The sequence below is a fragment of the Amphiura filiformis genome, chromosome 1 (assembly GCF_039555335.1).
Source record: "Amphiura filiformis chromosome 1, Afil_fr2py, whole genome shotgun sequence".
In the NCBI taxonomy this organism is placed as follows: Eukaryota; Metazoa; Echinodermata; class Ophiuroidea; order Amphilepidida; family Amphiuridae; genus Amphiura; species Amphiura filiformis.
Window position 1 is genome coordinate 43,624,640 of NC_092628.1, and position 27,069 is coordinate 43,651,708.

Sequence of the window (27,069 nt, forward strand, 5' to 3'; positions counted from 1 at the left end):
AGACCTGTATCTCTTGCCTTCATACTATTGGTATGACATGCATTTGAATTGTTTAGTGTGCCAACTATTCTTGTAGAGGTTGATTGTAGGTTGACTTTACTGTGAAAATAATAAATAGTGCAATTTGGGGTGTGGTTTTTTGGTGCATTTTTCAGATTTTTAGAATATGTGCAGTGCATTTTGCTAAACCCCAAAGCTTACCCTATAGGTCTATCCCTTTAGGGTTAGTGTTAGGGTAAGGATGGGATTTTATATAATTTGGTTCACCTCAAGTTTGGTAGTGACGTCAATGCTACATCGCGATTGCGCTGCAAGCGTGCCAACAAAACGCCCATATTATACACGTACGTGTACAATTAGGAGTTTAACTTTACACGCGCAATTTGATACTGCGGCACGGGAAATACCCCGGGGAAATACGCACATATGTCACTACCAAACTTGAGATGAACCAAATTATAGTTATTATGTACTGAGTGAACTATAATTCCAGTAATCATTGTGTCTTTAATTGCAGCGGTCCCTGTACATGTCAAATAAAATTGACAGGTGTGTCCTTAAGGTTGAAACTCTGCAAGAATATCTAGAATAGAAATAACGAAATTAATGTTAAAATTTGTGATGGTTATTACTTTGTCAGTTATGTACTAGCCTACTCCCGATTCCAGAAAAATACAGCACAATATTTTTGAGATGAACAAATATTTTCCTGTTTTGTCAAATGAAACATAGCTAAATCATAATTCTGTAGGTAGAACTAACTGACAATAAAGTCAAATTTCAATATTTGATCTATTTTTGAAAATAATAGCCAAAAGTTTTGTAGGGCATTTTTTGTGTGCTGTGACAATTAAGCCCACTTTTACAAAGACTAATTTGTGGTCATGCATTCTTATCTTCTATATAAATAAAAGGAAGTCGCTAAATCTTGTCCAGAAGCAGGCTCCGAGATGCTTTCACTTTCAGCTCTGATTTATTCGTACATTGATCGGGTACATATTGCCATTAAACCATCTGACGTTCATTTTTGTAAAACTATTCAATCACTATGGAAATAACAAAAAAAATTGTCGGTTGCTAGGCCGTTGAGATCAGTAACCTTATGGGTCAGGTCATGACAGCAAACGCGTCAAATGCCAGTGGTCTCCAACACGCAGCGGTAAGTGGCGAGTCACGCACCTCTTGCCGCATACGCACCACACCATGGTTTCACGCTCATTGCGGCGCATGGTATGGGCGCACTTAATGTTGGCTTACCGCGCGTGAGGCCTACTTATGTGTCTGCCGACTGACTGCTTCTCTGAGACAGTGGCGGATCCAGGAATTGGGAAGGGGGACAGTCGAAGTTTTGCCGCCACCTTTAACTTTTTGAATGGCCACAAAGCACCATTGTCCCCTCAGAATTGGTAACTCGATCAAGGCAAAGGCCTTTTTCGGGGGGATCATTGGGTGTAAGCTGATGAAAAGGAGGGTCATTGGGTGACAGATTTCTAAAAAAGTCCACTTTTCAGAGGGAATGTTAAAATATAGCCAACAGAGTCATTCAACTGTTCAGTATAGGCCAAAATGGTTAAATGTTAAGGGTGGGTGAGCCCAATTTAGTGGAACTTGAAAGTCCACATTTTGGAAATTCTGCGGCCCCCGCAAATAAATCCTGGCTATAATGTAGGCCTAGCTTTAAATAACAAAGGCTCGCTTAAAACGTATTGCTGCAACTTTTAAACATATTGCTTACGTGTTTTATACCATTATAACCCGAAATTGAAACGTTTTCTAGCAACCTCTTCTAACATTAATGTTTTATGTTTGTTGGGATAAAGTTAAAATCAACCATTTTGTCATGAGCTGTTTCAAAAGAAATCTGAGGGATTGAGTGAGTAACAACATTATCACAGGTCTGGATATTCACTTAAAGTTTAGCTTCTTTAATATGACAGGAGCTAACATATGATTACCAAGCTATAAACATGATCATTACTATACTGGATGAATAATCCCGGGGAATAATCTACACCAAGACACCATGATTATCATCACCGTTTACCATGTTACTCCCGTTTACTAACCGCTCCCGTTTACTCAACTAGCGGGGACCCGCGCGAAGCGCAGGTCTCCCGCTAGTGTTTGAATAAAAACAACCAGATTTTCTAATCTGTTTTTCAAAATTAACATAAAAAAAATTAACATAAAATATCAAAATATAAACTTTTTTATTGCCAGTTAGTGCAACTAAAGGATTGTGATTTAGCTATGTTTCATTTGGCAAAAGAAGATAACATGTTTTTTTAATCAAAACAAAATTGCACAGCCGCCATCGGCGCTGTGCATTCTTTTTACCGCGTTCTTTCTTAGTCCAGCCGAGCGGCGGCTGGACTCCTGTTTTTAGTCCAGCCGAGCAACGGCTGGACTCTTGAATCCCAGTGGTTTCTTGCACATCCGCCATCGGCGATGTGCATTCTTTTTACCGCGTTCTTCTTCTTTCTTTCTTCTTCTTCTTCTTCTTCTGTCAACACTATGATCAGCCATCGTAGCCACATGCTTTCAGGCATGTTGACCATACTTGGTCAGTATAACCGTTTGGTGGTGCCACAGATGTCACATGATCAACTTCCGGTCAAATGTCATCCACTTCCGGTCAATGGCCAAAACTTGGATTTTCACTAAAAATGCTACTCCTCCCACATATTACATAGCACCGTGACGTCACTTACACACATGCATCATCTATAGCCAGTGTCTAAAAGTTATACCACAAAATTGGAATCAAAAGTCATTAAGGGGTCACTTCCGGTAAAAGTCTGAAAAATTTGTAAAAATATTCAAAAAATCACTGTCTTTACAAATTACATAGCAGAGAGTCGCCATTAGCACACATGCATCGCTATTATCTAGGGTCTTTAGGATGCCTACAGTTTTGAAGACAAAGGTCATTAAGGGGTTACTTCCGGTCAAAAACCAAAATTATCAAAAAAGTTTAAATTTTTTTATCTCAAAATGTAAACAAACCAGAGTAATATACCCATCATACATGAATTAGTGTTACATGGTGTATGCATGGTATTTTTTATTTTGGGGGTCAAAGGTCATTAAGGGGTAACTTCCTGTTTTAGCTAAATAACTTCAAGAATTTTTATCTCAACAACTAAACATAGTAGAATTTTTTAATTAAAAGTGGAACAATGCATTTTGTCGTTGTATATAAGGTTTTATTTTCATTGAGGTCAAAGGTCATTAAAGGGGTCAAAAGGTCAATCATAAATTTAAATAAATCATAATCCATGTATAAGTTCCGATAAAGCTGAAAATTCACCAGGAATATTCCTTATGACATCCTAAGCACTATGTAATATTTTTGCGGGGTCAAAGGTAATTAAGGGATCACTTCCGGTTCTCACAGATTCGAGTCATAACTCATTTGTCACTGCTGGCTGTGCATCCTCATGATCGCAGGCTAACATAATCAGATCTCGTTTACATTATTGATTTTTATTTAGGGTCAAAGGTTATGAGGGGTCACTTCCGGTGTTAAACAAAATACCTTCTAAAATACCTGGCGGTTGTGCATGCTCGCGGTCGCAGGCGACCGCAACCAGATCTAGTTCTTCTTTCTTTCTTTCTTTCTTTCTGTCAACATTTAACATAATTGGCTCTAGCTCCCTAATTGACCGATTCTGACCAAACTTGGGCAAAGGCTCCACTACACCAGGCTTTACATTTGACATGACCCATTTGGGGTCAAATGTCACGCATGAGTAATTTTGGCTAAAAATGCGATTTTTACCAAAAATGCTTCTTCTTTACAGATTACATGGTAGCGCAATGAGACTTGGTCATCGGCATCGACTATAGTTGGAGTCTATGGGGTAAACACAGATTTGGGGTCAAAGGTCATTAAGGGGATTTTTTCTGCACATAACCAAATACTTTCAAAATGCTTCCTTTCCTACAGATTACATAGTACAGAGATGAGATTGACACATATGCACTGACATTAGCTGGTGTCTATAGGTTAAACACGGATTTTGAGTTCAAGGTCATGAAGGGGTAAAATAGGGTTGATTACTGAAAATCACCTTAAAGTTCACTTCTTCCTGCATATTAAGTTCTGTGATCATCAGAATAATGCCAAAATGACTATAGCATTGGGTGCATATAGGGTTATTATCAGATTTGGTTTGAACATGGGGAGGGGTCTGTTTTGGGGTCAAAAGGGTAATATTTAAAAGTTTATCCAATTTGAATAAAAATTGTTATTTGTAATTCTAGTATGATTCAAAATATAATGGAGGTCTTTTCAAGGTCACCAGAGGTCAACCAAAGGTCAAAAGGGGGTAAAATTGAACATTTTATCCAATTTGAATGATTTAAAATGAAAATTGCAATTTCGCAAACCAGACACTTTCTAACGGTGATTGTAAAACAATTTGCCTAACTTAACAGCCAATATAACAGAGTTAGGCACTAATGCAGGCTACTCTACACACCGTTAAAAATCATAAGATGTATAGTTAGGCAAAAATGTGAGAGCATACTGCACTAAACGACAGAGTAGATCACAAGTTATTGATACTGTAGAAGATAATCTATGAATGTAGATTGTCCCGCTGGGGTAAACAGATAATTGTCCTTTCTATTCAGAGGTTCTATTTACTCTTGGTCAGTCATGCATGTTAATAATACTAAAGAAACTGACTTGATGCACTTTATTTAAATCCCATACAGAGTGCTTGCACGGAAGGTCATTAGTTCAAATCATCCTCCAGACACGCTCCAGAAGATATGCAAATGCATGGAGTACAAAAGAATTACTTTGATCAATACCAGTTACACAGGTGATTGGTATTGTGCTGCATGCATTTGCATGTCTTCTGGAGCGTGTCTGGAGGATGATTTGAACTAATGACCTTCCGTGCAAGCACTCTATAGCACTCTATGGCACTGACCGATTACCATCACATTATTAATTTTCTAAAGTCGGACGCCATGGTACATTTTTCTATTGCAACACATTGCTATGCTATGAGCTCTCGTATAAGGTATGTACATTTTTGCTGTGTTCTTTTTATACCGTCTTTCAAGGAAAACAACAACACGATTACGCCTTATTATATTAATGTTAGAGATATGTATGTTATAAAAATCACAATAATTAACTTCATTATGACTAAAGAATTAGCGTAGGCCTATATGGGATCGGAGGCACCAATTTCAAACACTGCATGTCAGATAACTGTGAAGTCACTTCAAGGTCACGGCTGGACTTCGCAGCCTTCTGAGGATGCAATATATCTAGTTCAGCAGTTTCTTCTTAGTCCAGCCGAGCAACGGCTGGACTCTTGCATCCCAGTGGTTTCTGCTTCTTTCTTTCTTTCTGTCAACATTTGACATAATTGGCTCTAGCTCCCTAATTATTTGACCGATTCTAACCAAACTTGGGCAAAGGCTCCACTACCCCAGCCTTTACATTTGACATGACCCATTTGGGGTCAAATGTCACGCATGAGTAATTTTGGCAAAAAATGCGAATTTTACCAAAAATGCTTCTTCTTTTACAGATTACATGGTAGCGCAATGAAACTTGGTCATCGGCATCGACTATAGTTGGAGTCTATGGGGTAAACACAGATTTGGGGTCAAAGGTCATTTAGGGGATTTTTTCTGCACATAATCAAATACTTTCAAAATGCTTCCTTTCCTACAGATTACATAGTACAGAGATGAGATTGACACATATGCACTGACATTAGCTGGTGTCTATAGGGTAAACACGGATTTTGAGTTCAAGGTCATGAAGGGGTAAAATAGGGTTGATTACTGAAAATCACCTTAAAGTTCACTTTTTCCTGCATATTAAGTGCTGTGATCATCAGAATAATGCCAAAATGACTATAGCATTGGGTGCATGTAGGGTTATAATCAGATTTGGCTTGAACATGGGGAGGGGTCTGTTTTGGGGTCAAAGGGGTAAAATTTAGAAATTTGCCCAATTCAAATGAAAATTAGTATATGTAATCACGGTATGATTCAAAATATGATGGAGGTCATTTCAAGGTCACCAGAGGTCAACCAAAGGTCAAAATGGGTCAAATTCCAAAATTCGTCAAATTTAAATCTAAATTAGAATATGTAGTATTGATATGATTTAAAACAAAATGGAAGTCATTTCAAGGTCATCAGAGGTCAACAAAGGTCAAATTATTTTATTAGGTAGATTGTTATCAAACGTAATGCCAACATTTTTTATGAAAGGCAATTGTGTTCCAAATCTTTTCAAGGTCATAGAAGGTCACTTCAAGGTCACGGCTGGACTTCGCAGCCTTCTGAGGATGCAATATATCTAGTTCTTTAGTCCAGCCGAGCGGCGGCTGGACTCCTGTTTTTCAGTGGTTTCTTCTTCTTTCTGTCAACATTTGACATAATTGGCTCTAGCTCCCTAATTATTTGACCGATTTTAACCAAACTTGGGCAAAGGCTCCACTACCCCAGCCTTTACATTTGACATGACCCATTTGGGGTCAAATGTCACGCATGAGTAATTTTGGCTAAAATTTTTTACCAAAAATGCTTCTTCTTTTACAGATTACATGGTAGCGCAATGAGACTTGGTCATCGGCATGGACTATAGTTGGGGTCTATGGGGTAAACACAGATTTGGGGTCAAAGGTCATTAAGGGATTTTTCCAGCACATAACAAAATAACTTCAAAATGCTTCTTTTCCTACAGATTACATGGTACAGAGATACGATTGACACATATGCATTGACATTAGCTGGTGTCTATGGGGTAAACACAGATTTGGATTTCAAGGTCATGAAGGGGTCAAATAGGTTAGATTACTGAAAATTACCTTAAAATTCACTATTTGCTGCATATTAAGTGCTCTGATCATCAGAATAATGCCAGAATGACTATAACATTGGGTGCATATAGGGTTATAATCAGATTTGGCTTGAACATGGGGAGGGGTCTGTTTTGGGGTCAAAAGGGTAAAATTCTCAAATTTGTCCAATTCGAATGAAAATTAGTATATGTGATCACGATATGATTCAAAATATGATGGAGGTCATTTCAAGGTCACCAGAGGTCACCTAAAGGTTAAAAGGGTAAAATTCCAAAATTCGTCCAAATTAACTTTAAATTAGAATATATAATATTGATGTGATTTAAAACAAAATGGAGGTCATTTCAAGGTCATCAGAGGTCAACAAAGGTCAAATTGTTTTATTAGCTAGATTGTTATTAAACTTAATGCCTACATCTTTCACGAAAATGCAATTTTGTTTCAAATCTTTTCAAGGTCATCAGATGTCACTTCAAGGTCATGGCTGGACTTCGCAGCCTTACAGGGATGCAATATATCTAGTTCTTTCTTTCTTTCTGTCAACATTTGACATAATTGGCTCTAGCTCCCTAATTATTTGACCGATTTTAACCAAACTTGGGCAAAGGATCCACTACCCCAGCCTTTACATTTGACATGACCCATTTGGGGTCAAATGTCACGCATAAGTAATTTTGGCTAAAAATGTGATTTTTACCAAAAATGCTTCTTCTTTTACGGATTACATGGTAGCGCAATGAGACTTTGTCATCGGCATTGACTATAGTTGGGGTCTATGGGGTAAACACAGATTTGGGGTCAAAGGTCATTAAGGGATTTTTTCTGCACATAACCAAATACTTTCAAAATGCTTCTTTTCCTACAGATTACATAGTACAGAGATGAGATTGACACATATGCACTGACATTAGCTGGTGTCTATAGAGTAAACACGGATTTTGAGTTCAAGGTCATGAAGGGGTAAAATAGGGTTGATTACTGAAAATCACCTTAAAGTTCACTTTTCCTGCATATTAAGTGCTGTGATCATCAGAATAATGCCAAAATGACTATAGCATTGGGTGCATGTAGGGTTATAATCAGATTTGGCTTGAACATGGGGAGGGGTCTGTTTTGGGGTCAAAAGAGGTAAAATTTAGAAATTTGCCCAATTCAAATGAAAATTAGTATATGTAATCACGGTATGATTCAAAATATGATGGAGGTCATTTCAAGGTCACCAGAGGTCAACCAAAGGTCAAAATGGGTCAAATTACAAAATTCGTCAAATTTAAATCTAAATTAGAATATGTAGTATTGATATGATTTAAAACAAAATGGAAGTCATTTCAAGGTCATCAGAGGTCAACAAAGGTCAAATTATTTTATTAGGTAGATTGTTATCAAACGTAATGCCAACATTTTTTATGAAAGGCAATTGTGTTCCAAATCTTTTCAAGGTCATAGAAGGTCACTTCAAGGTCACGGCTGGACTTCGCAGCCTTCTGAGGATGCAATATATCTAGTTCTTTAGTCCAGCCGAGCGGCGGCTGGACTCCTGTTTTTCAGTGGTTTCTTCTTCTTTCTGTCAACATTTGACATAATTGGCTCTAGCTCCCTAATTATTTGACCGATTTTAACCAAACTTGGGCAAAGGCTCCACTACCCCAGCCTTTACATTTGACATGACCCATTTGGGGTCAAATGTCACGCATGAGTAATTTTGGCTAAAAATGCGATTTTTACCAAAAATGCTTCTTCTTTTACAGATTACATGGTAGCGCAATGAGACTTGGTCATCGGCATGGACTATAGTTGGGGTCTATGGGGTAAACACAGATTTGGGGTCAAAGGTCATTAAGGGGATTTTTTCCAGCACATAACAAAATAACTTCAAAATGCTTCTTTTCCTACAGATTACATGGTACAGAGATACGATTGACACATATGCATTGACATTAGCTGGTGTCTATGGGGTAAACACAGATTTGGATTTCAAGGTCATGAAGGGGTCAAATAGGTTAGATTACTGAAAATTACCTTAAAATTCACTATTTGCTGCATATTAAGTGCTCTGATCATCAGAATAATGCCAGAATGACTATAACATTGGGTGCATATAGGGTTATAATCAGATTTGGCTTGAACATGGGGAGGGGTCTGTTTTGGGGTCAAAAGGGGTAAAATTCTCAAATTTGTCCAATTCGAATGAAAATTAGTATATGTGATCACGATATGATTCAAAATATGATGGAGGTCATTTCAAGGTCACCAGAGGTCACCTAAAGGTTAAAAGGGGTAAAATTCCAAAATTCGTCCAAATTAACTTTAAATTAGAATATATAATATTGATGTGATTTAAAACAAAATGGAGGTCATTTCAAGGTCATCAGAGGTCAACAAAGGTCAAATTGTTTTATTAGCTAGATTGTTATTAAACTTAATGCCTACATCTTTCACGAAAATGCAATTTTGTTTCAAATCTTTTCAAGGTCATCAGATGTCACTTCAAGGTCATGGCTGGACTTCGCAGCCTTACAGGGATGCAATATATCTAGTTCTTTCTTTCTTTCTGTCAACATTTGACATAATTGGCTCTAGCTCCCTAATTATTTGACCGATTTTAACCAAACTTGGGCAAAGGATCCACTACCCCAGCCTTTACATTTGACATGACCCATTTGGGGTCAAATGTCACGCATAAGTAATTTTGGCTAAAATGTGATTTTTACCAAAAATGCTTCTTCTTTACAGATTACATGGTAGCGCAATGAGACTTTGTCATCGGCATGGACTATAGTTGGGGTCTATGGGGTAAACACAGATTTGGGGTCAAAGGTCATTAAGGGATTTTTTTCTGCACATAACCAAATACTTTCAAAATGCTTCTTTTCCTACAGATTACATAGTACAGAGATGAGATTGACACATATGCACTGACATTAGCTGGTGTCTATAGAGTAAACACGGATTTTGAGTTCAAGGTCATGAAGGGTAAAATAGGGTTGATTACTGAAAATCACCTTAAAGTTCACTTTTCCTGCATATTAAGTGCTGTGATCATCAGAATAATGCCAAAATGACTATAGCATTGGGTGCATGTAGGGTTATAATCAGATTTGGCTTGAACATGGGGAGGGGTCTGTTTTGGGGTCAAAAGGGGGAAAATTTTGAAATTTGCCCAATTCAAATGAAAATTAGTATATGTAATCACGGTATGATTCAAAATATGATGGAGGTCATTTCAAGGTCACCAGAGGTCAACCAAAGGTCAAAATGGGTCAAATTCCAAAATTCGTCAAATTTAAATCTAAATTAGAATATGTAGTATTGATATGATTTAAAACAAAATGGAAGTCATTTCAAGGTCATCAGAGGTCAACAAAGGTCAAATTATTTTATTAGGTAGATTGTTATCAAACGTAATGCCAACATTTTTTATGAAAGGCAATTGTGTTCCAAATCTTTTCAAGGTCATAGAAGGTCACTTCAAGGTCACGGCTGGACTTCGCAGCCTTCTGAGGATGCAATATATCTAGTTCTTTAGTCCAGCCGAGCGGCGGCTGGACTCCTGTTTTTCAGTGGTTTCTTCTTCTTTCTGTCAACATTTGACATAATTGGCTCTAGCTCCCTAATTATTTGACCGATTTTAACCAAACTTGGGCAAAGGCTCCACTACCCCAGCCTTTACATTTGACATGACCCATTTGGGGTCAAATGTCACGCATGAGTAATTTTGGCTAAAAATGCGATTTTTACCAAAAATGCTTCTTCTTTACAGATTACATGGTAGCGCAATGAGACTTGGTCATCGGCATGCACTATAGTTGGGGTCTATGGGGTAAACACAGATTTGGGGTCAAATGTCATTAAGTCGATTTTTCCAGCACATAACAAAATAACTTCAAAATGCTTCTTTTCCTACAGATTACATGGTACAGAGATACGATTGACACATATGCATTGACATTAGCTGGTGTCTATGGGGTAAACACAGATTTGGATTTCAAGGTCATGAAGGGGTCAAATAGGTTAGATTACTGAAAATTACCTTAAAATTCACTATTTGCTGCATATTAAGTGCTCTGATCATCAGAATAATGCCAGAATGACTATAACATTGGGTGCATATAGGGTTATAATCAGATTTGGCTTGAACATGGGGAGGGGTCTGTTTTGGGGTCAAAAGGGGTAAAATTCTCAAATTTGTCCAATTCGAATGAAAATTAGTATATGTGATCACGATATGATTCAAAATATGATGGAGGTCATTTCAAGGTCACCAGAGGTCACCTAAAGGTTAAAAGGGGTAAAATTCCAAAATTCGTCCAAATTAACTTTAAATTAGAATATATAATATTGATGTGATTTAAAACAAAATGGAGGTCATTTCAAGGTCATCAGAGGTCAACAAAGGTCAAATTGTTTTATTAGCTAGATTGTTATTAAACTTAATGCCTACATCTTTCACGAAAATGCAATTTTGTTTCAAATCTTTTCAAGGTCATCAGATGTCACTTCAAGGTCATGGCTGGACTTCGCAGCCTTACAGGGATGCAATATATCTAGTTCTTTCTTTCTTTCTGTCAACATTTGACATAATTGGCTCTAGCTCCCTAATTATTTGACCGATTTTAACCAAACTTGGGCAAAGGATCCACTACCCCAGCCTTTACATTTGACATGACCCATTTGGGGTCAAATGTCACGCATAAGTAATTTTGGCTAAAAATGTGATTTTTACCAAAAATGCTTCTTCTTTTACAGATTACATGGTAGCGCAATGAGACTTTGTCATCGGCATGGACTATAGTTGGGGTCTATGGGGTAAACACAGATTTGGGGTCAAAGGTCATTAAGGGGATTTTTTTTCTGCACATAACCAAATACTTTCAAAATGCTTCTTTTCCTACAGATTACATAGTACAGAGATGAGATTGACACATATGCACTGACATTAGCTGGTGTCTATAGAGTAAACACGGATTTTGAGTTCAAGGTCATGAAGGGGTAAAATAGGGTTGATTACTGAAAATCACCTTAAAGTTCACTTTTCCTGCATATTAAGTGCTGTGATCATCAGAATAATGCCAAAATGACTATAACATTGGGTGCATATAGGGTTATAATCAGATTTGGCTTGAACATGGGGAGGGGTCTCTTTGGGGGTCAAAAGGGTAAAATTCTAAAATTTGTCCAATTCGAATGAAAATTAGTATATGGGATCACGATATGATTAAAAATATGATGGAGGTCATTTCAAGGTCACCAGAGGTCAACCAAAGGTCAAATTATTTTATAAGCTAGATTGTTATCAAACTTAATCCCTACATCTTTCACGAAAATGCAATTGTGTTTTAAATCTTTACAAGGTCATCAGATGTCACTTCTAGGTCACCGCTGGACTTCGCAGCCTTACAGGGATGCATTATATCTAGTTTCTTTGCACAGCCGCCATCGGCTGTTCCAAAATTCGTCCAAATTAAATTTAAGTTAGAATATATAATATTGATATGATTTAAAACAAAATGGCGGTCATTTCAAGGTCATCAGAGGTCACCAAAGGTCAAATTATTTTATAAGCTAGATTGTTATCAAACTTAATCCCTACATCTTTCACGAAAATGCAATTGTGTTTTAAATCTTTACAAGGTCATCAGATGTCACTTCTAGGTCACGGCTGGACTTCGCAGCCTTACAGGGATGCATTATATCTAGTTTCTTTGCACAGCCGCCATCGGCGCTGTGCCTTCTTTTTACCGCGTTCTTCTTCTGAATCTTCTGTCAACATTATGATCAGCCATCGTAGCCACATGCTTTCAGGCATGTTGACCATACTTGGTCAGTAGAACCGTTTGGTGGTGCCACAGATGTCACATGATCAACTTCCGGTCAAATGTCATCCACTTCCGGTCAATGGCCAAAACTTGGATTTTCACTAAAAATGCTTCTCCTCCCACATATTACATAGCATCGTGACGTCACTTACACACATGCATCATCTATATCCAGTGTCTAAAAGTTGTTCACAGAATTGGGATCAAAGGTCATTAAGGGGTCACTTCCGGTAAAAGTCTGACAAATTTGTAAAAATATTCAAAAAATCACTGTCTTTACAAATTACATAGCAGAGAGTCGCCATTAGCACACATGCATCGCTACTAGCTAGGGTCTTTAGGATGCCTACAGTTTTGGGGTCAAAGGTCATTAAGGGGTTACTTCCGGTCAAAAACCAAAATTATCAAAAAAGTTTAAAATTTTTTATCTCAAAATGTAAACAGACCAGAGTAATATAATCATCATACATGAATCAGTGTTACTTGATGTATGCATGGTATTTTTATTTTGGGGGTCAAAGGTCATTAAGGGGTAACTTCCTGTTTTTAGCTAAATATTTTTAAGAATTTTTATCTCGACAACTAAACAAAGTAGAATTTTTTAATTAAAATTGGAACAATGCATTTTGTCGGTGTATATGTGTTTTTTCCATTGAGGTCAAAGGTCATTAAGGGGGTCAAACGGTCAATCATAAATTTAAAAAAATTCTTCTTCTTGCACAGCCGCCATCGGCGCTGTGCCTTCTTTTACCGCGTTCTTCTTCTGAATCTTCTGTCAACATTATGATCAGCCATCGTAGCCACATGCTTTCAGGCATGTTGACCATACTTGGTCAGTAGAACCGTTTGGTGGTGCCACAGATGTCACATGATCAACTTCCGGTCAAATGTCATCCACTTCCGGTCAATGGCCAAAACTTGGATTTTCACTAAAAATGCTTCTCCCACATATTACATAGCATCGTGACGTCACTTACACACATGCATCATCTATATCCAGTGTCTAAAAGTTGTTCACAGAATTGGGATCAAAGGTCATTAAGGGGTCACTTCCGGTAAAAGTCTGACAAATTTGTAAAAAATATTCAAAAAATCACTGTCTTTACAAATTACATAGCAGAGAGTCGCCATTAGCACACATGCATCGCTACTAGCTAGGGTCTTTAGGATGCCTACAGTTTTGGGGTCAAAGGTCATTAAAGGGTTACTTCCGGTCAAAAACCAAAATTATCAAAAAAGTTTAAAATTTTTTATCTCAAAATGTAAACAGACCAGAGTAATATAATCATCATACATGAATCAGTGTTACTTGATGTATGCATGGTATTTTTATGTTGGGGGTCAAAGGTCATTAAGGGGTAACTTCCTGTTTTTAGCTAAATAACTTTAAGAATTTTTATCTCGACAACTAAACAAAGTAGAATTTTTAATTAAAATTGGAACAATGCATTTTGTCGGTGTACATGTGGTTTTTTTTTCATTGAGGTCAAAGGTCATTAAGGGGTCAAACGGTCAATCATAAATTTAAAAAAATTCTTCTTGCACAGCCGCCATCGGCGCTGTGCCTTCTTTTTACCGCGTTCTTCTTCTGAATCTTCTGTCAACATTATGATCAGCCATCGTAGCCACATGCTTTCAGGCATGTTGACCATACTTGGTCAGTAGAACCGTTTGGTGGTGCCACAGATGCCACATGATCAACTTCCGGTCAAATGTCATCCACTTCCGGTCAATGGCCAAAACTTGGATTTTCACTAAAAATGCTTCTCCTCCCACATATTACATAGCATCGTGACGTCACTTACACACATGCATCATCTATATCCAGTGTCTAAAAGTTGTTCACAGAATTGGGATCAAAGGTCATTAAGGGGTCACTTCCGGTAAAAGTCTGACAAATTTGTAAAAAATATTCAAAAAATCACTGTCTTTACAAATTACATAGCAGAGAGTCGCCATTAGCACACATGCATCGCTACTAGCTAGGGTCTTTAGGATGCCTACAGTTTGGGGGTCAAAGGTCATTAAGGGGTTACTTCCGGTCAAAAACCAAAATTATCAAAAAAGTTTAAAAAATTTTTATCTCAAAATGTAAACAGACCAGAGTAATATAATCATCATACATAAATCAGTGTTACTTGATGTATGCATGGTATTTTTATGTTGGGGGTCAAAGGTCATTAAGGGGTAACTTTCTGTTTTTAGCTAAATAACTTTAAGAATTTTTATCTCGACAACTAAACAAAGTAGAATTTTTTAATTAAAATTGGAACAACGCATTTTGTCGGTGTACATGTGGTTTTTTTTTTCATTGAGGTCAAAGGTCATTAAGGGGGTCAAACGGTCAATCATAAATTTAAAAAAATTCTTCTTGCACAGCCGCCATCGGCGCTGTGCTTTGTTTTTACCGCGTTCTTCTTTCTTCTTCTTCTTCTGTCAACATCATAATCAGCCATCGTAGCCACATGCTTTCAGGCATGTTGACCATACTTGGTCAGTAGAACCGTTTTGCGGTGCCACAGATGTCACATGATCAACTTCCGGTCAAATGTCATCCACTTCCGGTCAATGGCCAAAACTTGGATTTTCACTAAAAATGCTACTCCTCCCACATATTACATAGCACCGTGACGTCACTTACACACATGCATCATCTATAGCCAGTGTCTAAAAGTTGTTAACAGAATTGGGATCAAAGGTCATTAAGGGCCACTTCCGGTAAAAGTCTGAAAAATTTGTAAAAAATATTCAAAAAATCACTGTCTTTACAAATTACATAGCAGAGAGTCGCCATTAGCACACATGTATCGCTACTAGCTAGGGTCTTTAGGATGCCTACAGTTTTGGGGTCAAAGGTCATTAAGGTGTTACTTCCGGTCAAAAACCAAAATAATCAAAAAAGTTTAAAAAATTTTTATCTCAAAATGTAAACAGACCAGAGTAATATAATCATCATACATGAATCAGTGTTACCTGATGTATGTATGGTATTTTTATTTTGGGGGTCAAATGTCATTAAGGGGTCACTTCTTGTTTTTAGCTAAATAAATTTAAGAATTTTTATCTCGACAACTAAACAATGTAGAATTTTTTAATTTAAATTGGAACAATGCATTTTGTCGGTGTACATAAGGTTTTTTCTTCATTGAGGTCAAAGGTCATTAAGGGGGCAAAAGGTCAATCATATTTTTAAAAAAATCAAAATCCATGTATGAGTTCCGATTAAGCTGAAATACACAAGGAATATTCCTTATGACATCCTAAGCACTATGTAATATTTTTGCGGGGTCAAAGGTAATTAAGGGATCACTTCCGATTCTCACAGATTCGGGGTCATAACTCATTTGTCACTGCTGGCTGTGCATGCTCGCGGTCGCAGGCGAACGCAATCAGATCTCGTTCTTCTTGCACATCCGCCATCGGCGATGTGCATTCTTTTACCGCGTTCTTCTTCTTTCTTCTGTCAACACTTGCAGACCCCCCCTCTTGAAATTTACAAATTGCTCTAGCTCCGACATACTTTCATGGATTTCAACCAAACTTAGACACACTCATCACTGGCACTTGCTACAAATGTCACATGATCAATTTCCGGTCAATGGTCATCCACTTCCGGTCAATGGTCAAAAACGTGATTTTCACTAAAAATGCTTCTTCTTCCAAATATTACATAGCATCGTGACATCACTTGCACACATGCATCATATATAGCCAGTGTCTAAAAGTTATACCACAAAATTGGAATCAAAGGTCATTAAGGGTCACTTCCGGTAAAAGTCTGAAAAATTTGTAAAAAATATTCAAAAAATCACTGTCTTTACAAATTACATAGCAGAGAGTCGCCATTAGCACACATGCATCGCTACTAGCTAGGGTCTTTAGGATGCCTACAGTTTTGGGGTCAAAGGTCATTAAGGGGTTACTTCCGGTCAAAAACCAAAATTATCAAAAATGTTTAAAAAATTTTATCTCAAAATGTAAACAGACCAGAGTAATATAATCATCATACATGAATCAGTGTTACCTGATGTATGCATGGTATTTTTATTTTGGGGGTCAAAGGTCATTAAGGGGTCACTTCCTGTTTTAGCTAAATAACTTCAAGAATTTTTATCTCGACAACTAAACATAGTAGAATTTTTAATTAAAATTGGAACAATGCATTTTGTCGGTGTACATAAGGTTTTTTTTTCATTGAAGTCAAAGGTCATTAAGGGGGTCAAAAGGTCAATCATAAATTTAAAAAAATCAAAATCCATGTATAAGTTCCGATTACCCGCATATTTTACATTATTGATTTTTATTTAGGGTCAAAGGTTATGAGGCGTCACTTCCGGTGTTAAACAAAATACCTTCTAAAATACCTGGCGGTTGTGCATGCTCGCGGTCGCAGGCGACCGCAACCATATCTAGTTCTTTCTTTCTTTCTTTCTTCTTCTTCTTCTGTCAACACTATGATCAGCCATCGTAGCCACATGCTTTCAGGCATGTTGACCATACTTGGTCAGTATAACCGTTTGGTGGTGCCACAGATGTCACATGATCAACTTCCGGTCAAATGTCATCCACTTCCGGTCAATGGCCAAAACTTGGATTTTCACTAAAATGCTACTCCTCCCACATATTACATAGCACCGTGACGTCACTTACACACATGCATCATCTATAGCCAGTGTCTAAAAGTTATACCACAAAATTGGAATCAAAGGTCATTAAGGGTCACTTCCGGTAAAAGTCTGAAAATTTGTAAAAAATATTCAAAAAATCACTGTCTTTACAAATTACATAGCAGAGAGTCGCCATTAGCACACATGCATCGCTATTATCTAGGGTCTTTAGGATGCCTACAGTTTTGGGGTCAAAGGTCATTAAGGGGTTACTTCCGGTCAAAAACCAAAATTATCAAAAAAGTTTAAATTTTTTTTATCTCAAAATGTAAACAAACCAGAGTAATATACCCATCATACATGAATTAGTGTTACATGGTGTATGCATGGTATTTTTTATTTTGGGGGTCAAAGGTCATTAAGGGGTAACTTCCTGTTTTAGCTAAATAACTTCAAGAATTTTTATCTCAACAACTAAACAGTAGAATTTTTTAATTAAAAGTGGAACAATGCATTTTGTCGTTGTATATAAGGTTTTATTTTCATTGAGGTCAAAGGTCATTAAAGGGGTCAAAAGGTCAATCATAAATTTAAAAAAATCATAATCCATGTATAAGTTCCGATAAAGCTGAAAATTCACCAGGAATATTCCTTATGACATCCTAAGCACTATGTAATATTTTTGCGGGGTCAAAGGTAATTAAGGGATCACTTCCGGTTCTCACAGATTCGGAGTCATAACTCATTTGTCACTGCTGGCTGTGCATCCTCGCGGTCGCAGGCGAACGCAATCAGATCTCGTTTACATTATTGATTTTATTTAGGGTCAAAGGTTATGAGGGGTCACTTCCGGTGTTAAACAAAATACCTTCTAAAATACCTGGCGGTTGTGCATGCTCGCGGTCGCAGGCGACCGCAACCAGATCTAGTTCTTCTTCTGTCAACATCATAATCAGCCATCGTAGCCACATGCTTTCAGGCATGTTGACCATACTTGGTCAGTAGAACCGTTTGGTGGTGCCACAGATGCCACATGATCAACTTCCGGTCAAATGTCATCCACTTCCGGTCAATGGCCAAAACTTGGATTTTCACTAAAAATGCTACTCCTCCCACATATTACATAGCACCGTGACATCACTTACACACATGTATCATCTATAGCCAGTGTCTAAAAGTTATACCACAAAATTGGAATCAAAGGTCATTAAGGGGTCACTTCCGGTAAAAGTCTGACAAATTTGTAAAAGATATTCAAAAAATCACTGTCTTTACAAATTACATAGCAGAGAGTCGCCATTAGCACACATGCATCGCTACTAGCTAGGGTCGTTAGGATGCCTACAGTTTTGGGGTCAAAGGTCATTAAGGGGTTACTTCCGGTCAAAAACCAAAATTATCAAAAAAGTTTTAAAAATTTTTATCTCAAAAAATAAACAGACCAGAGTAATATAATTATCATACATGAATTAGTGTTACCTGATGTATGCATGGTATTTTTATTTTGGGGGTCAAAGGTCAATAAGGGGTCACTTCCTGTTTTTAGCTAAATAACTTTAAGAATTTTTATCTCGACAACTAAACAAAGTAAATTTTTTTAATTAAAATTGGAACAATGCATTTTGTCGGTGTACATAAGGTGTTTTTTTCATTGAAGTCTAAGGTCATTAAGGGGGTCAAAAGGTCAATCATAAATTTTTTCTAAAAATCAAAATCCATGTATAAGTTCCGATTAAGCTGAAATTCCCCAGGAATATTCCTTATGACATCCTAAGCACTATGTAATATTTTTGCGGGGTCAAAGGTAATTAAGGGATCACTTCCGGTTCTCACAGATTCATTTGTCACTGCTGGCTGTGCATCCTCGCGGTCGCAGGCGAACGCAATCAGATCTCGTTTAATACTGTTTTTTCATGGAATTGTGCATAGGCACTGCACATTAGCTGGTATTCTTCTTCATATCTACAGTGCAAAGTGTGCAGTAGTTTATACATGACTGTGGCATTGAAATGAAAAAGAAGTATACAGAGGAATTGCCATGGCTATACTTTGTATTTGGCTTATAATTGGTGACAATTAGGCTTAATTTGGCTTTTATTAATGCACACTCACACATCAATTAAGTCCCAACTTCAACATGCATAAATTCACATAAAGGCTCAAAAAAGAATTCTTTTGCCCTTTTCAACCAACACTAATCTAAACAAATAGGGTCACAGTTTTCCCCCATATTTGAATTTTCATATTATTTGGTATAAAATTCACAAAATGTTTTGCCTGTTTGTAATTTGTACCGCTCAACTCTGATATATTAAAAAACTGAGCCTGACAAACCTGATACATAATTGTTTACCATCGCAATTGTGATTATAATATTGCATGTGGCAAAATATTTTCAAAAAAATTACAGACCGACCGACCCTAACTTTGGAGCTTTTAAAGGACAATAAAAACTCCCTTTTTTAAGGCCTAAGTGCACATCATTGCTCAATACGCAGCTAGCATAGGTTATGCATCCAGGTGTGTGCACACCATTCTATATCAAACCCATCAAACCATATGAATATATTTAACCTTCACAAAATAATTGAGGCAATCCCAAGAACTTGGAAGTTACAAATTAAGGAAAAAAGGTTACATTCTTGTGAGAGAATTCCCAGTTCATTAGTTGAGTTAAAAAACAAGAAAGTTAAACATATTTCCTTACTCAAAACAAAAGAAATATATAATATTTTAAGTACATGTTTCGAGAAACCAGTTTGCATCCAATACTGGGATAAACAATTAAAAGTTGTAGACAAGCCGTGGAATAAAATCTTTTTATTTAAAATCCGAAATAGACTGATTAATAAATTAGGGCATTTTCAATTCAATGTCCTTTATAATCTCATTCCATGTAGAAGAAATCTCCACAAATGGAAACTTAATGACATTGATATTTGTGACTTTTGTAATTGTACTGACAACTATGAACATTTCTTTATAACATGTTCAAAAATAAATCGTTTTGGAAGCAATTTTCAGCCTTTATATGCCACATTCAAAATATTAGAGTGTTTAATATATGTTTAGAAAAAGTTATTTGTGGATGGCATATTGACAAATCTGAATACAGTTTATCAAATATTTTGATTATTTTAGGCGCTTATTCAATTTATAAATCAAAAATCATATATAACGATACGAAAAAAATCATTCCAATTTCGAGTTTATTTATTCAAGAAATTAAAAACATTGACCAAATAATTTCAAACACGAAAAGAAAGTTAAGAATCGACATTGATTCAAATGGTTGGCAGTACGGTAAAGTGTACTGGAATGTTATGTAATCTGGTCTTAAACTATGAGGTTCTAATATGTAGAGACCTGTAAAATGATAACAAGATGTATTGAACATGTAATCCCAATCAAAATATTGTATGCCCATTATGTAAGATGATAACATGATGTATTGAACATGAAATCCCAATCAAAAAATAGTGTATGATAATAATACATGTAGGCCCAATATATGCCTGTAAGATTATTGAACATGAAATCCCAATCAAAAAAATATTGTATGATAATAATACATGTAGGCCCAATATGTAGAGGCCTGTAAAATGATAACATAATGTATTGAACATGAAATCCCAATCAAAAAATATTGCATGATAATAATACATATAGGCCAATATGTATAGGCCTGTAAAATGATAACATGATGTATTGAATATGAAATCCCAAATCAAAAATATTGTATGATATTAATATGAAAAGAGAAAATAACAAAGAAATAAAGGCAATTTGCCTCACCTCTTTGAGGTTAAAGATAAAAAAAAAAACCCCATCAAACCAGAGAAGAAGAGAATTCTCATCTTCTCTGATCAACCACACAGACGCAAATGCAGGTTATTGATATCTTATAATTACTGTGTCTTGGCGTCTTGTGACATAGTAAATTAGGGTGTTAAAAGAGACGGTTATTTATTCTGTTCACAACTTAATTTTTAGCACCATTATGTCTGTAAAAAATCAAAACATTTTGCTTTAGTTGCTATGCCCTTTTTTAAATTGTTCACAATGCCCTCGAAACAACTAATACACAATTATACCTCTATTACATGGATCAAGATATATCATTTTGTTAATTATGGTAAGATTGTTATAATCTAAATGAACTTACCTTGGTAGCAGCTGGCAATATCTGCCAGGATTTCTACATTTTCATTGTTGTACATTTTTACAATGCACACCATGTCATCTATGATACTGTCATCTAAGAAAAAGAAGAAAAAAATCCCATCTATATTAATTTTTAGCAAATGTTAATGATATGTTTTTAGTAGTTGCAACTGTGCTGTGACTATCATGGGAGGAAAGTGTAGTAAATAAATTTGCACGGTCATCTGAAATAAAGGTTTTACCCACAATGTGTATTGTGTGAGCATACACTTTTCAAATACATGCTTTTAATTATACCATGTATGCTTTGTGTGAAAAACAAAAAGGCACTGTTTGTGCATGTGTTTACATGCAGGGACAACATTATTTTGGCGGGCATTTTGGAAGCAAGATGGCGGATCTGTGCAAGGGGTCAATAGTGGGACAGACTTAACGGGTCACTTTGTGATCTACAGCCTCATCTTACTCCAAAAAAGTTGGAATTTTATACCATCAGAGACCTATAGGACTACATACTGTTTGTGTACATAACTTACTTGCAGATTTGGTCGTTTGACAAAGAAATTACAACATGGCGCCTAAGGGGCACTTTAATATATGTAATTATGCATAACTAGCAAATCCAATGTCAGAATGAACTGAAATTAAATATTATTTTGACCAAAACCTACACATGTTTATAACATAAGTCATTTAAAAACGTTGTGTTTGCTGGGTACATTGCATGTTAAATTTGCAGGAATTTTTGGACAGTGGTGTAAGTACTGGCACATGCAATTTACGTCATCCTTTTTCCCTGTTTATTATTTTATATAGTTATTCTTGATTTTTATTTCAGCAGTTGTCTTTTTCTTTATTGCTATAGACTTGCCAAATAGATAGATTGCATAACTTAATTTGCAGCAATGTAACACTTTAAACAAAACAGCAAAAAAAAATTTAAAGCATGGTTTGATGTTATTTTCAGTACCATCTATAACTTTCAATACCTTTCTATTCAAATTAATCTCCACTTATTTATGTTGACAACAAGACTGCAATTTTGTTATATAACTATGCTACACAGAATTATTATTTTCAGATTTGCAGCCTTCATTATCATAATTATTGTTTGTGACAACTAAAACTGAAAATTGCCACAAAAGGCAATCCTGCTGGGCTATGCAGCCACAGACTACTACAGAGTACAGACCATATATGTATTAGATAAAGGATAAAGGGTGAGAAACAGACCATTATCAGAAATAATGGGCGTGTTGTTCATGTGGGTGAGATGTTAGTTGGTTTGAGGTTGAGACCCCGGTAGGGGTCGAAACCTCAAACCAACTAACATTGAGCCAGTCATGAACAACACACCCATTATTTCTGGTCATGGTCTGTTTTGAACCGTTTATCTTACATATACGGCGAGCAAAATTTAATTGTTTGCATCAAAATATGTAGATATAATAGTTTAAAAACTAAAAGACATTTAATGCCCAAATTTAGTTTCTTGAATTAAAAACACTAACACCTCAGACGCCAGCATTATCAAATCAATACAGTATTGATCTCAATTATTGACATCAGTATCACTTGCATAGTTAATCCGCTGGAGTGTATTCACCCCGTGATCATTGTTATTCAAATGATTAATGAATAATGCAAATGCAAGTTTTGTCAACGTTTGGACTACGATCAATTTCAACACCATGAAATTTTATATCTTAGAAAAATGTGATTAAGCTGATATTTGAAAAACCTATTAACGCAGTGTTCAATGGTACTCCCCATTATGGGTAGGTCACAGTGAGGCTTTGCACCTCCAGCCTCTTGACTTGTAATGAGTACCGCAGAAGCTCGCAGAGTAGTTGCGAAGCTCTCCTGGTCGGGTAGTATCCCGGGGGGTCCTTGCCTAGTAGCTAATTTGCATGGACCATTGAGCGTTTTTGGGTTGGGTAAGGATTAAGATTACCTTCTAAAAATCTAATGGCAAGTTTATATACATGTACTGAGTATACATTCAATGAATATTACTACTGTTATACGGATTGCAGTAGCCCTCTATCATTTTCTCTTGCCATGTAACATTTGCATATAAATCGAGCTATAAATGCATTTGTTCCGGCCGTAATTCTACCTGAGACTAGTATAACCCATATTATACATGTATGTTGTGATCCTTTCCATAGTGTTTCTAGAATGTCTTAGTATTCCTTTGGTTTAGCTCGCTGCCCGAGACCGTTATCTTGAGCTATTGTGTTAATAATGGTCTCTGGACAGCTAGCCACCGCCATTACTCTAGGTAATGGTCAGGGTAACGAACCTTGGAACAAAAGAAATACAATGGATAATCTGTGAATAGAAAAGGGCTAGACGTATATCATTGATATACGTCTAGCCCTTTTCTATTCACAGATTATCCATTGTATTCCTTTTGTTTAAGGTTCGTTGCCTCGACCACCTAGAGTAATTGAGGTAGCTAGCTGCCCAGAGACCATTATCAATACAATAGCTCAAGATAACGGTCTCGGGCAGCGAACTAAACAAAAGGAAACCATGGACATTCTAGAAACACTATGGAAAGGATCACAACATACATGTAGAATCTGAGTTGGTTACTTGTCTCAGATAGAATTACGGAACAAATACATTTACAGCTAGATTTAAATGCAAATGTTATATGACAAGAGAAAATTATACAGGGCTCCTGCAATCCGTAACAGTAATTCATGTAACATCACTGGTGCTCAGTTAAATTTATGCAAATTAAATTTTAATTAGCATAACGAAGTAAATATTCGTAAATAATAAGTAACCGTTTCATTGAATGTATACTCAGTACATGTATTTAAACTTGCCATTGGTTTTTAGAAGGGAATCTGTCTTTATCCTTGCCCAACCAAAAAACGCTCAACGGTCCATGCGAATTAGCTACTAGGCAAGAACCCCGGATAATACCCAACCAGGAGCTTAAAACTAACTGCGGTACTCATTACAGCCCTACATACGCGTCACCTCCAAAGTTGGAGTGCCCCCCCCCCCCGGGGGCATTTCATGGAACAATCGGCCCTCATTTTCGGGTGATGCTGAGATTTTGACTGTTTGTACGTACGCGGTCTGTTATCTTTTTCGTCCATGTATGCAGCAAATCTGTGTTTCTTTCCCCCCTTGCCCAAAAGGTTTGTGAATTTGAACTTGAAACCCGGGCTTGAAACAGGCTATCGTCACACCTATCATAAAGAATGCAACTATCTGGATCCAAGCATCAAATGTTTCTCTAAAATTATGGAAAAGTGTGTTATATGTTGGCGATTTTTTTCATATTTCTACAAATAGTTTGCTGGAACTATACCAATCTGCCAGCCTATATAATCACAGAACAGAAACTGCTCTTCTGAAAGTGAAAAAATTATATTTTATGTGCTCTGGGCAACAAAACAGCTGCCCTTACCAAAGTGAACAGCTATAATTAAGCCTTTACTAGGCTGTTACTCAGCAGTTGTAAGTTTGAACAGCCAGTAGCTTAGCTGCTACATGCTTGGAACAGCTATAATTTAGCCTTCACATTTTTGAACAGTTATAATTATAGCCTTCACATTTTTGAACAGCTATAATTTAGCCTTCACATTTTTGAACAGCTAGTTTAGCTATAGCTGTTCGATTTTTGAACTTGGCTTATATCTGTTAGCCAGTTATAGCCTTAGCCTTCACTTCCTCAGTGGTTGACCCAAGGGTCAAATAGGTGCATGATGGGAATATATATCTAACTGCCATTTTGAACTGGTGTGGATGACTGCAGATGGAATCTTAGTCCTTTGGATGTTTCCAGCTTTATTTTATAGGCCTTGTTTTTCACTTTTTACATTTGGGATGCATGTTATGTGGACAATATCATATGTAATGCATGTAGTTATCTTTGTGTGCAATAATATATGCCGCATCATGTATAATGTAAGTATAGTTAAGCTTAAATATCACTAGCTGTTATGTAACAGCTAGTGAAGGCTTGCGCTAGCTGTACCTAATTTACATAATTCGTCGGCTTAATACATGCTAAATGAAGGCTATAATCATCGAACAGCTAGTGAAGGCTATTATTGAACAGCTAGTGAAGGCTAGTGAAGGTTGTCACTAGCTGTACCTAATTTACATAATTCATCATTTTGAAGGCTTAGTACATGCTAAATAACAGCTACTATCTAAAGGCTAAATTACCTGTTCAGTGAAGGCTTTCAAACAGCTGATTGAAGGCCTTCATTTCAAACAACTGATTGAAGGCCTTCATTTATGGTGACGGTGTTTATCTTGTGTTATTAGATCTAATTGAAGCATTTGACACTATTGAGTTTGATATTTTGAATGATAGGCTTGCAAAATCTCCCGGCATTAATGGAGCCATCCAAACCTGGATTACTTTCTTACCTCAAAGAACGCAACAGCCAAGTTTGCAAAGCTGGTGATATTTCTAAGACTCATGGAATTTAGCCTACGGATCAGTGGTAGGTCCTGGGATGTTTAGTTACTACACATATACCCACTTGGAAAAATTATCCAGAAATGAACACAGATTAAATTATCACATACGCAGACGATACTCAAATATATATGACCCATTCCATGTCAACTCCAGGGATGTGCACCGCAGCACCTGTTCAATTTTTTTCTTTTTCTGTGTGGTGGTAGATATTGATGAGAAAGTAAAATTCCGAAAATTTGAGCTTCATACTCCATTTTTGTTTTCCATGTGGCATCAATTTGAAATTTAGGTCAGCGTAAAAATGTGTCGAACGCAAACAACGTTTGAGGTCCATAAATGTATAAAGGGAACCATTTACATGTATTCCATGGGGTACTTATTTACCTGAAATTCAAATCTGGCATCAAAAACTTGTAACTCTTTACTTTGGATATAGGGCCCTCAAAATGCAACTTCGTCCATCCAGGACCAACTTTGGGGTCAAAACTCCAAAAGTAAAAATAATTTTATTGTCCATTTTTTTGCCAGTCAGAGCCCTTTGGTAGGACATTACTCTTATCTCAATATTGAGCCTATTAGAATACTTTTAGCTGAGGGCTATTACCCAAAAAACCACAATTGTACATTTTTTTACATTTTGACCCCCCTGAAAACCAATGTCAGACATTCTGATCCACCATCAACTTCAGGTATGTTGAAAATATGTCCTTGGACAACATTTCTGATGATATTGGCAGATCTCGATGAATTCAACACAAATTAGTTAGGTTAGCCTACTCCATAGAGTTGTACACATTTTGATTTCAAAGTTGTAAATGGTGCAAACCTTACTTTATACATTCATGGACCTCCAACATCGTCTGCGTTGCGACACATTTTTTACGCTGACCCTCTAAATTTCAAATTGATGCCACGGGAAAACGAAATGAGTATGAAGCTCAAATTTTCAGGATTTTACTTTCTCATCAATATCTACCACCACACAGAAAAAGAAAAAAATTGAAGAGGTGCTGCGGTGCACATCCCTGGAGTTGACATGGAATGGGCCATATATAATTTAACTTTTGCATACCTGGAGTTAGTGGAACTGCTCTTTTCAAATTGGAATGATGTATTGCTGAAATCAAGAATTGAATGAATGTAAATAAGATAAGCTGAATGAAGTTAAAACAGAATTCTCT

At 36.6% G+C, this 27,069-nt stretch overlaps 1 protein-coding gene across 1 annotated transcript in view; it reads right to left on the bottom strand.

Annotated features, from left to right (window-relative positions):
• Positions 1–417: 417 nt before the first annotated feature.
• LOC140160661 (uncharacterized) overlaps positions 418–27,069 on the bottom strand; it is a 34,713-nt gene continuing 8,061 nt past the window's right edge. Inside the window, exons 3-5 of the mRNA XM_072183938.1 lie at positions 26,961–27,005; positions 21,431–21,523; positions 418–583 (exon numbers count right to left, since the gene is read on the bottom strand). Coding sequence (XP_072040039.1) covers positions 558–583; positions 21,431–21,523; positions 26,961–27,005 — 164 coding nt within the window. The 3' untranslated portion in view covers positions 418–557. The remainder of the gene's footprint in view (positions 584–21,430; positions 21,524–26,960; positions 27,006–27,069) is intronic.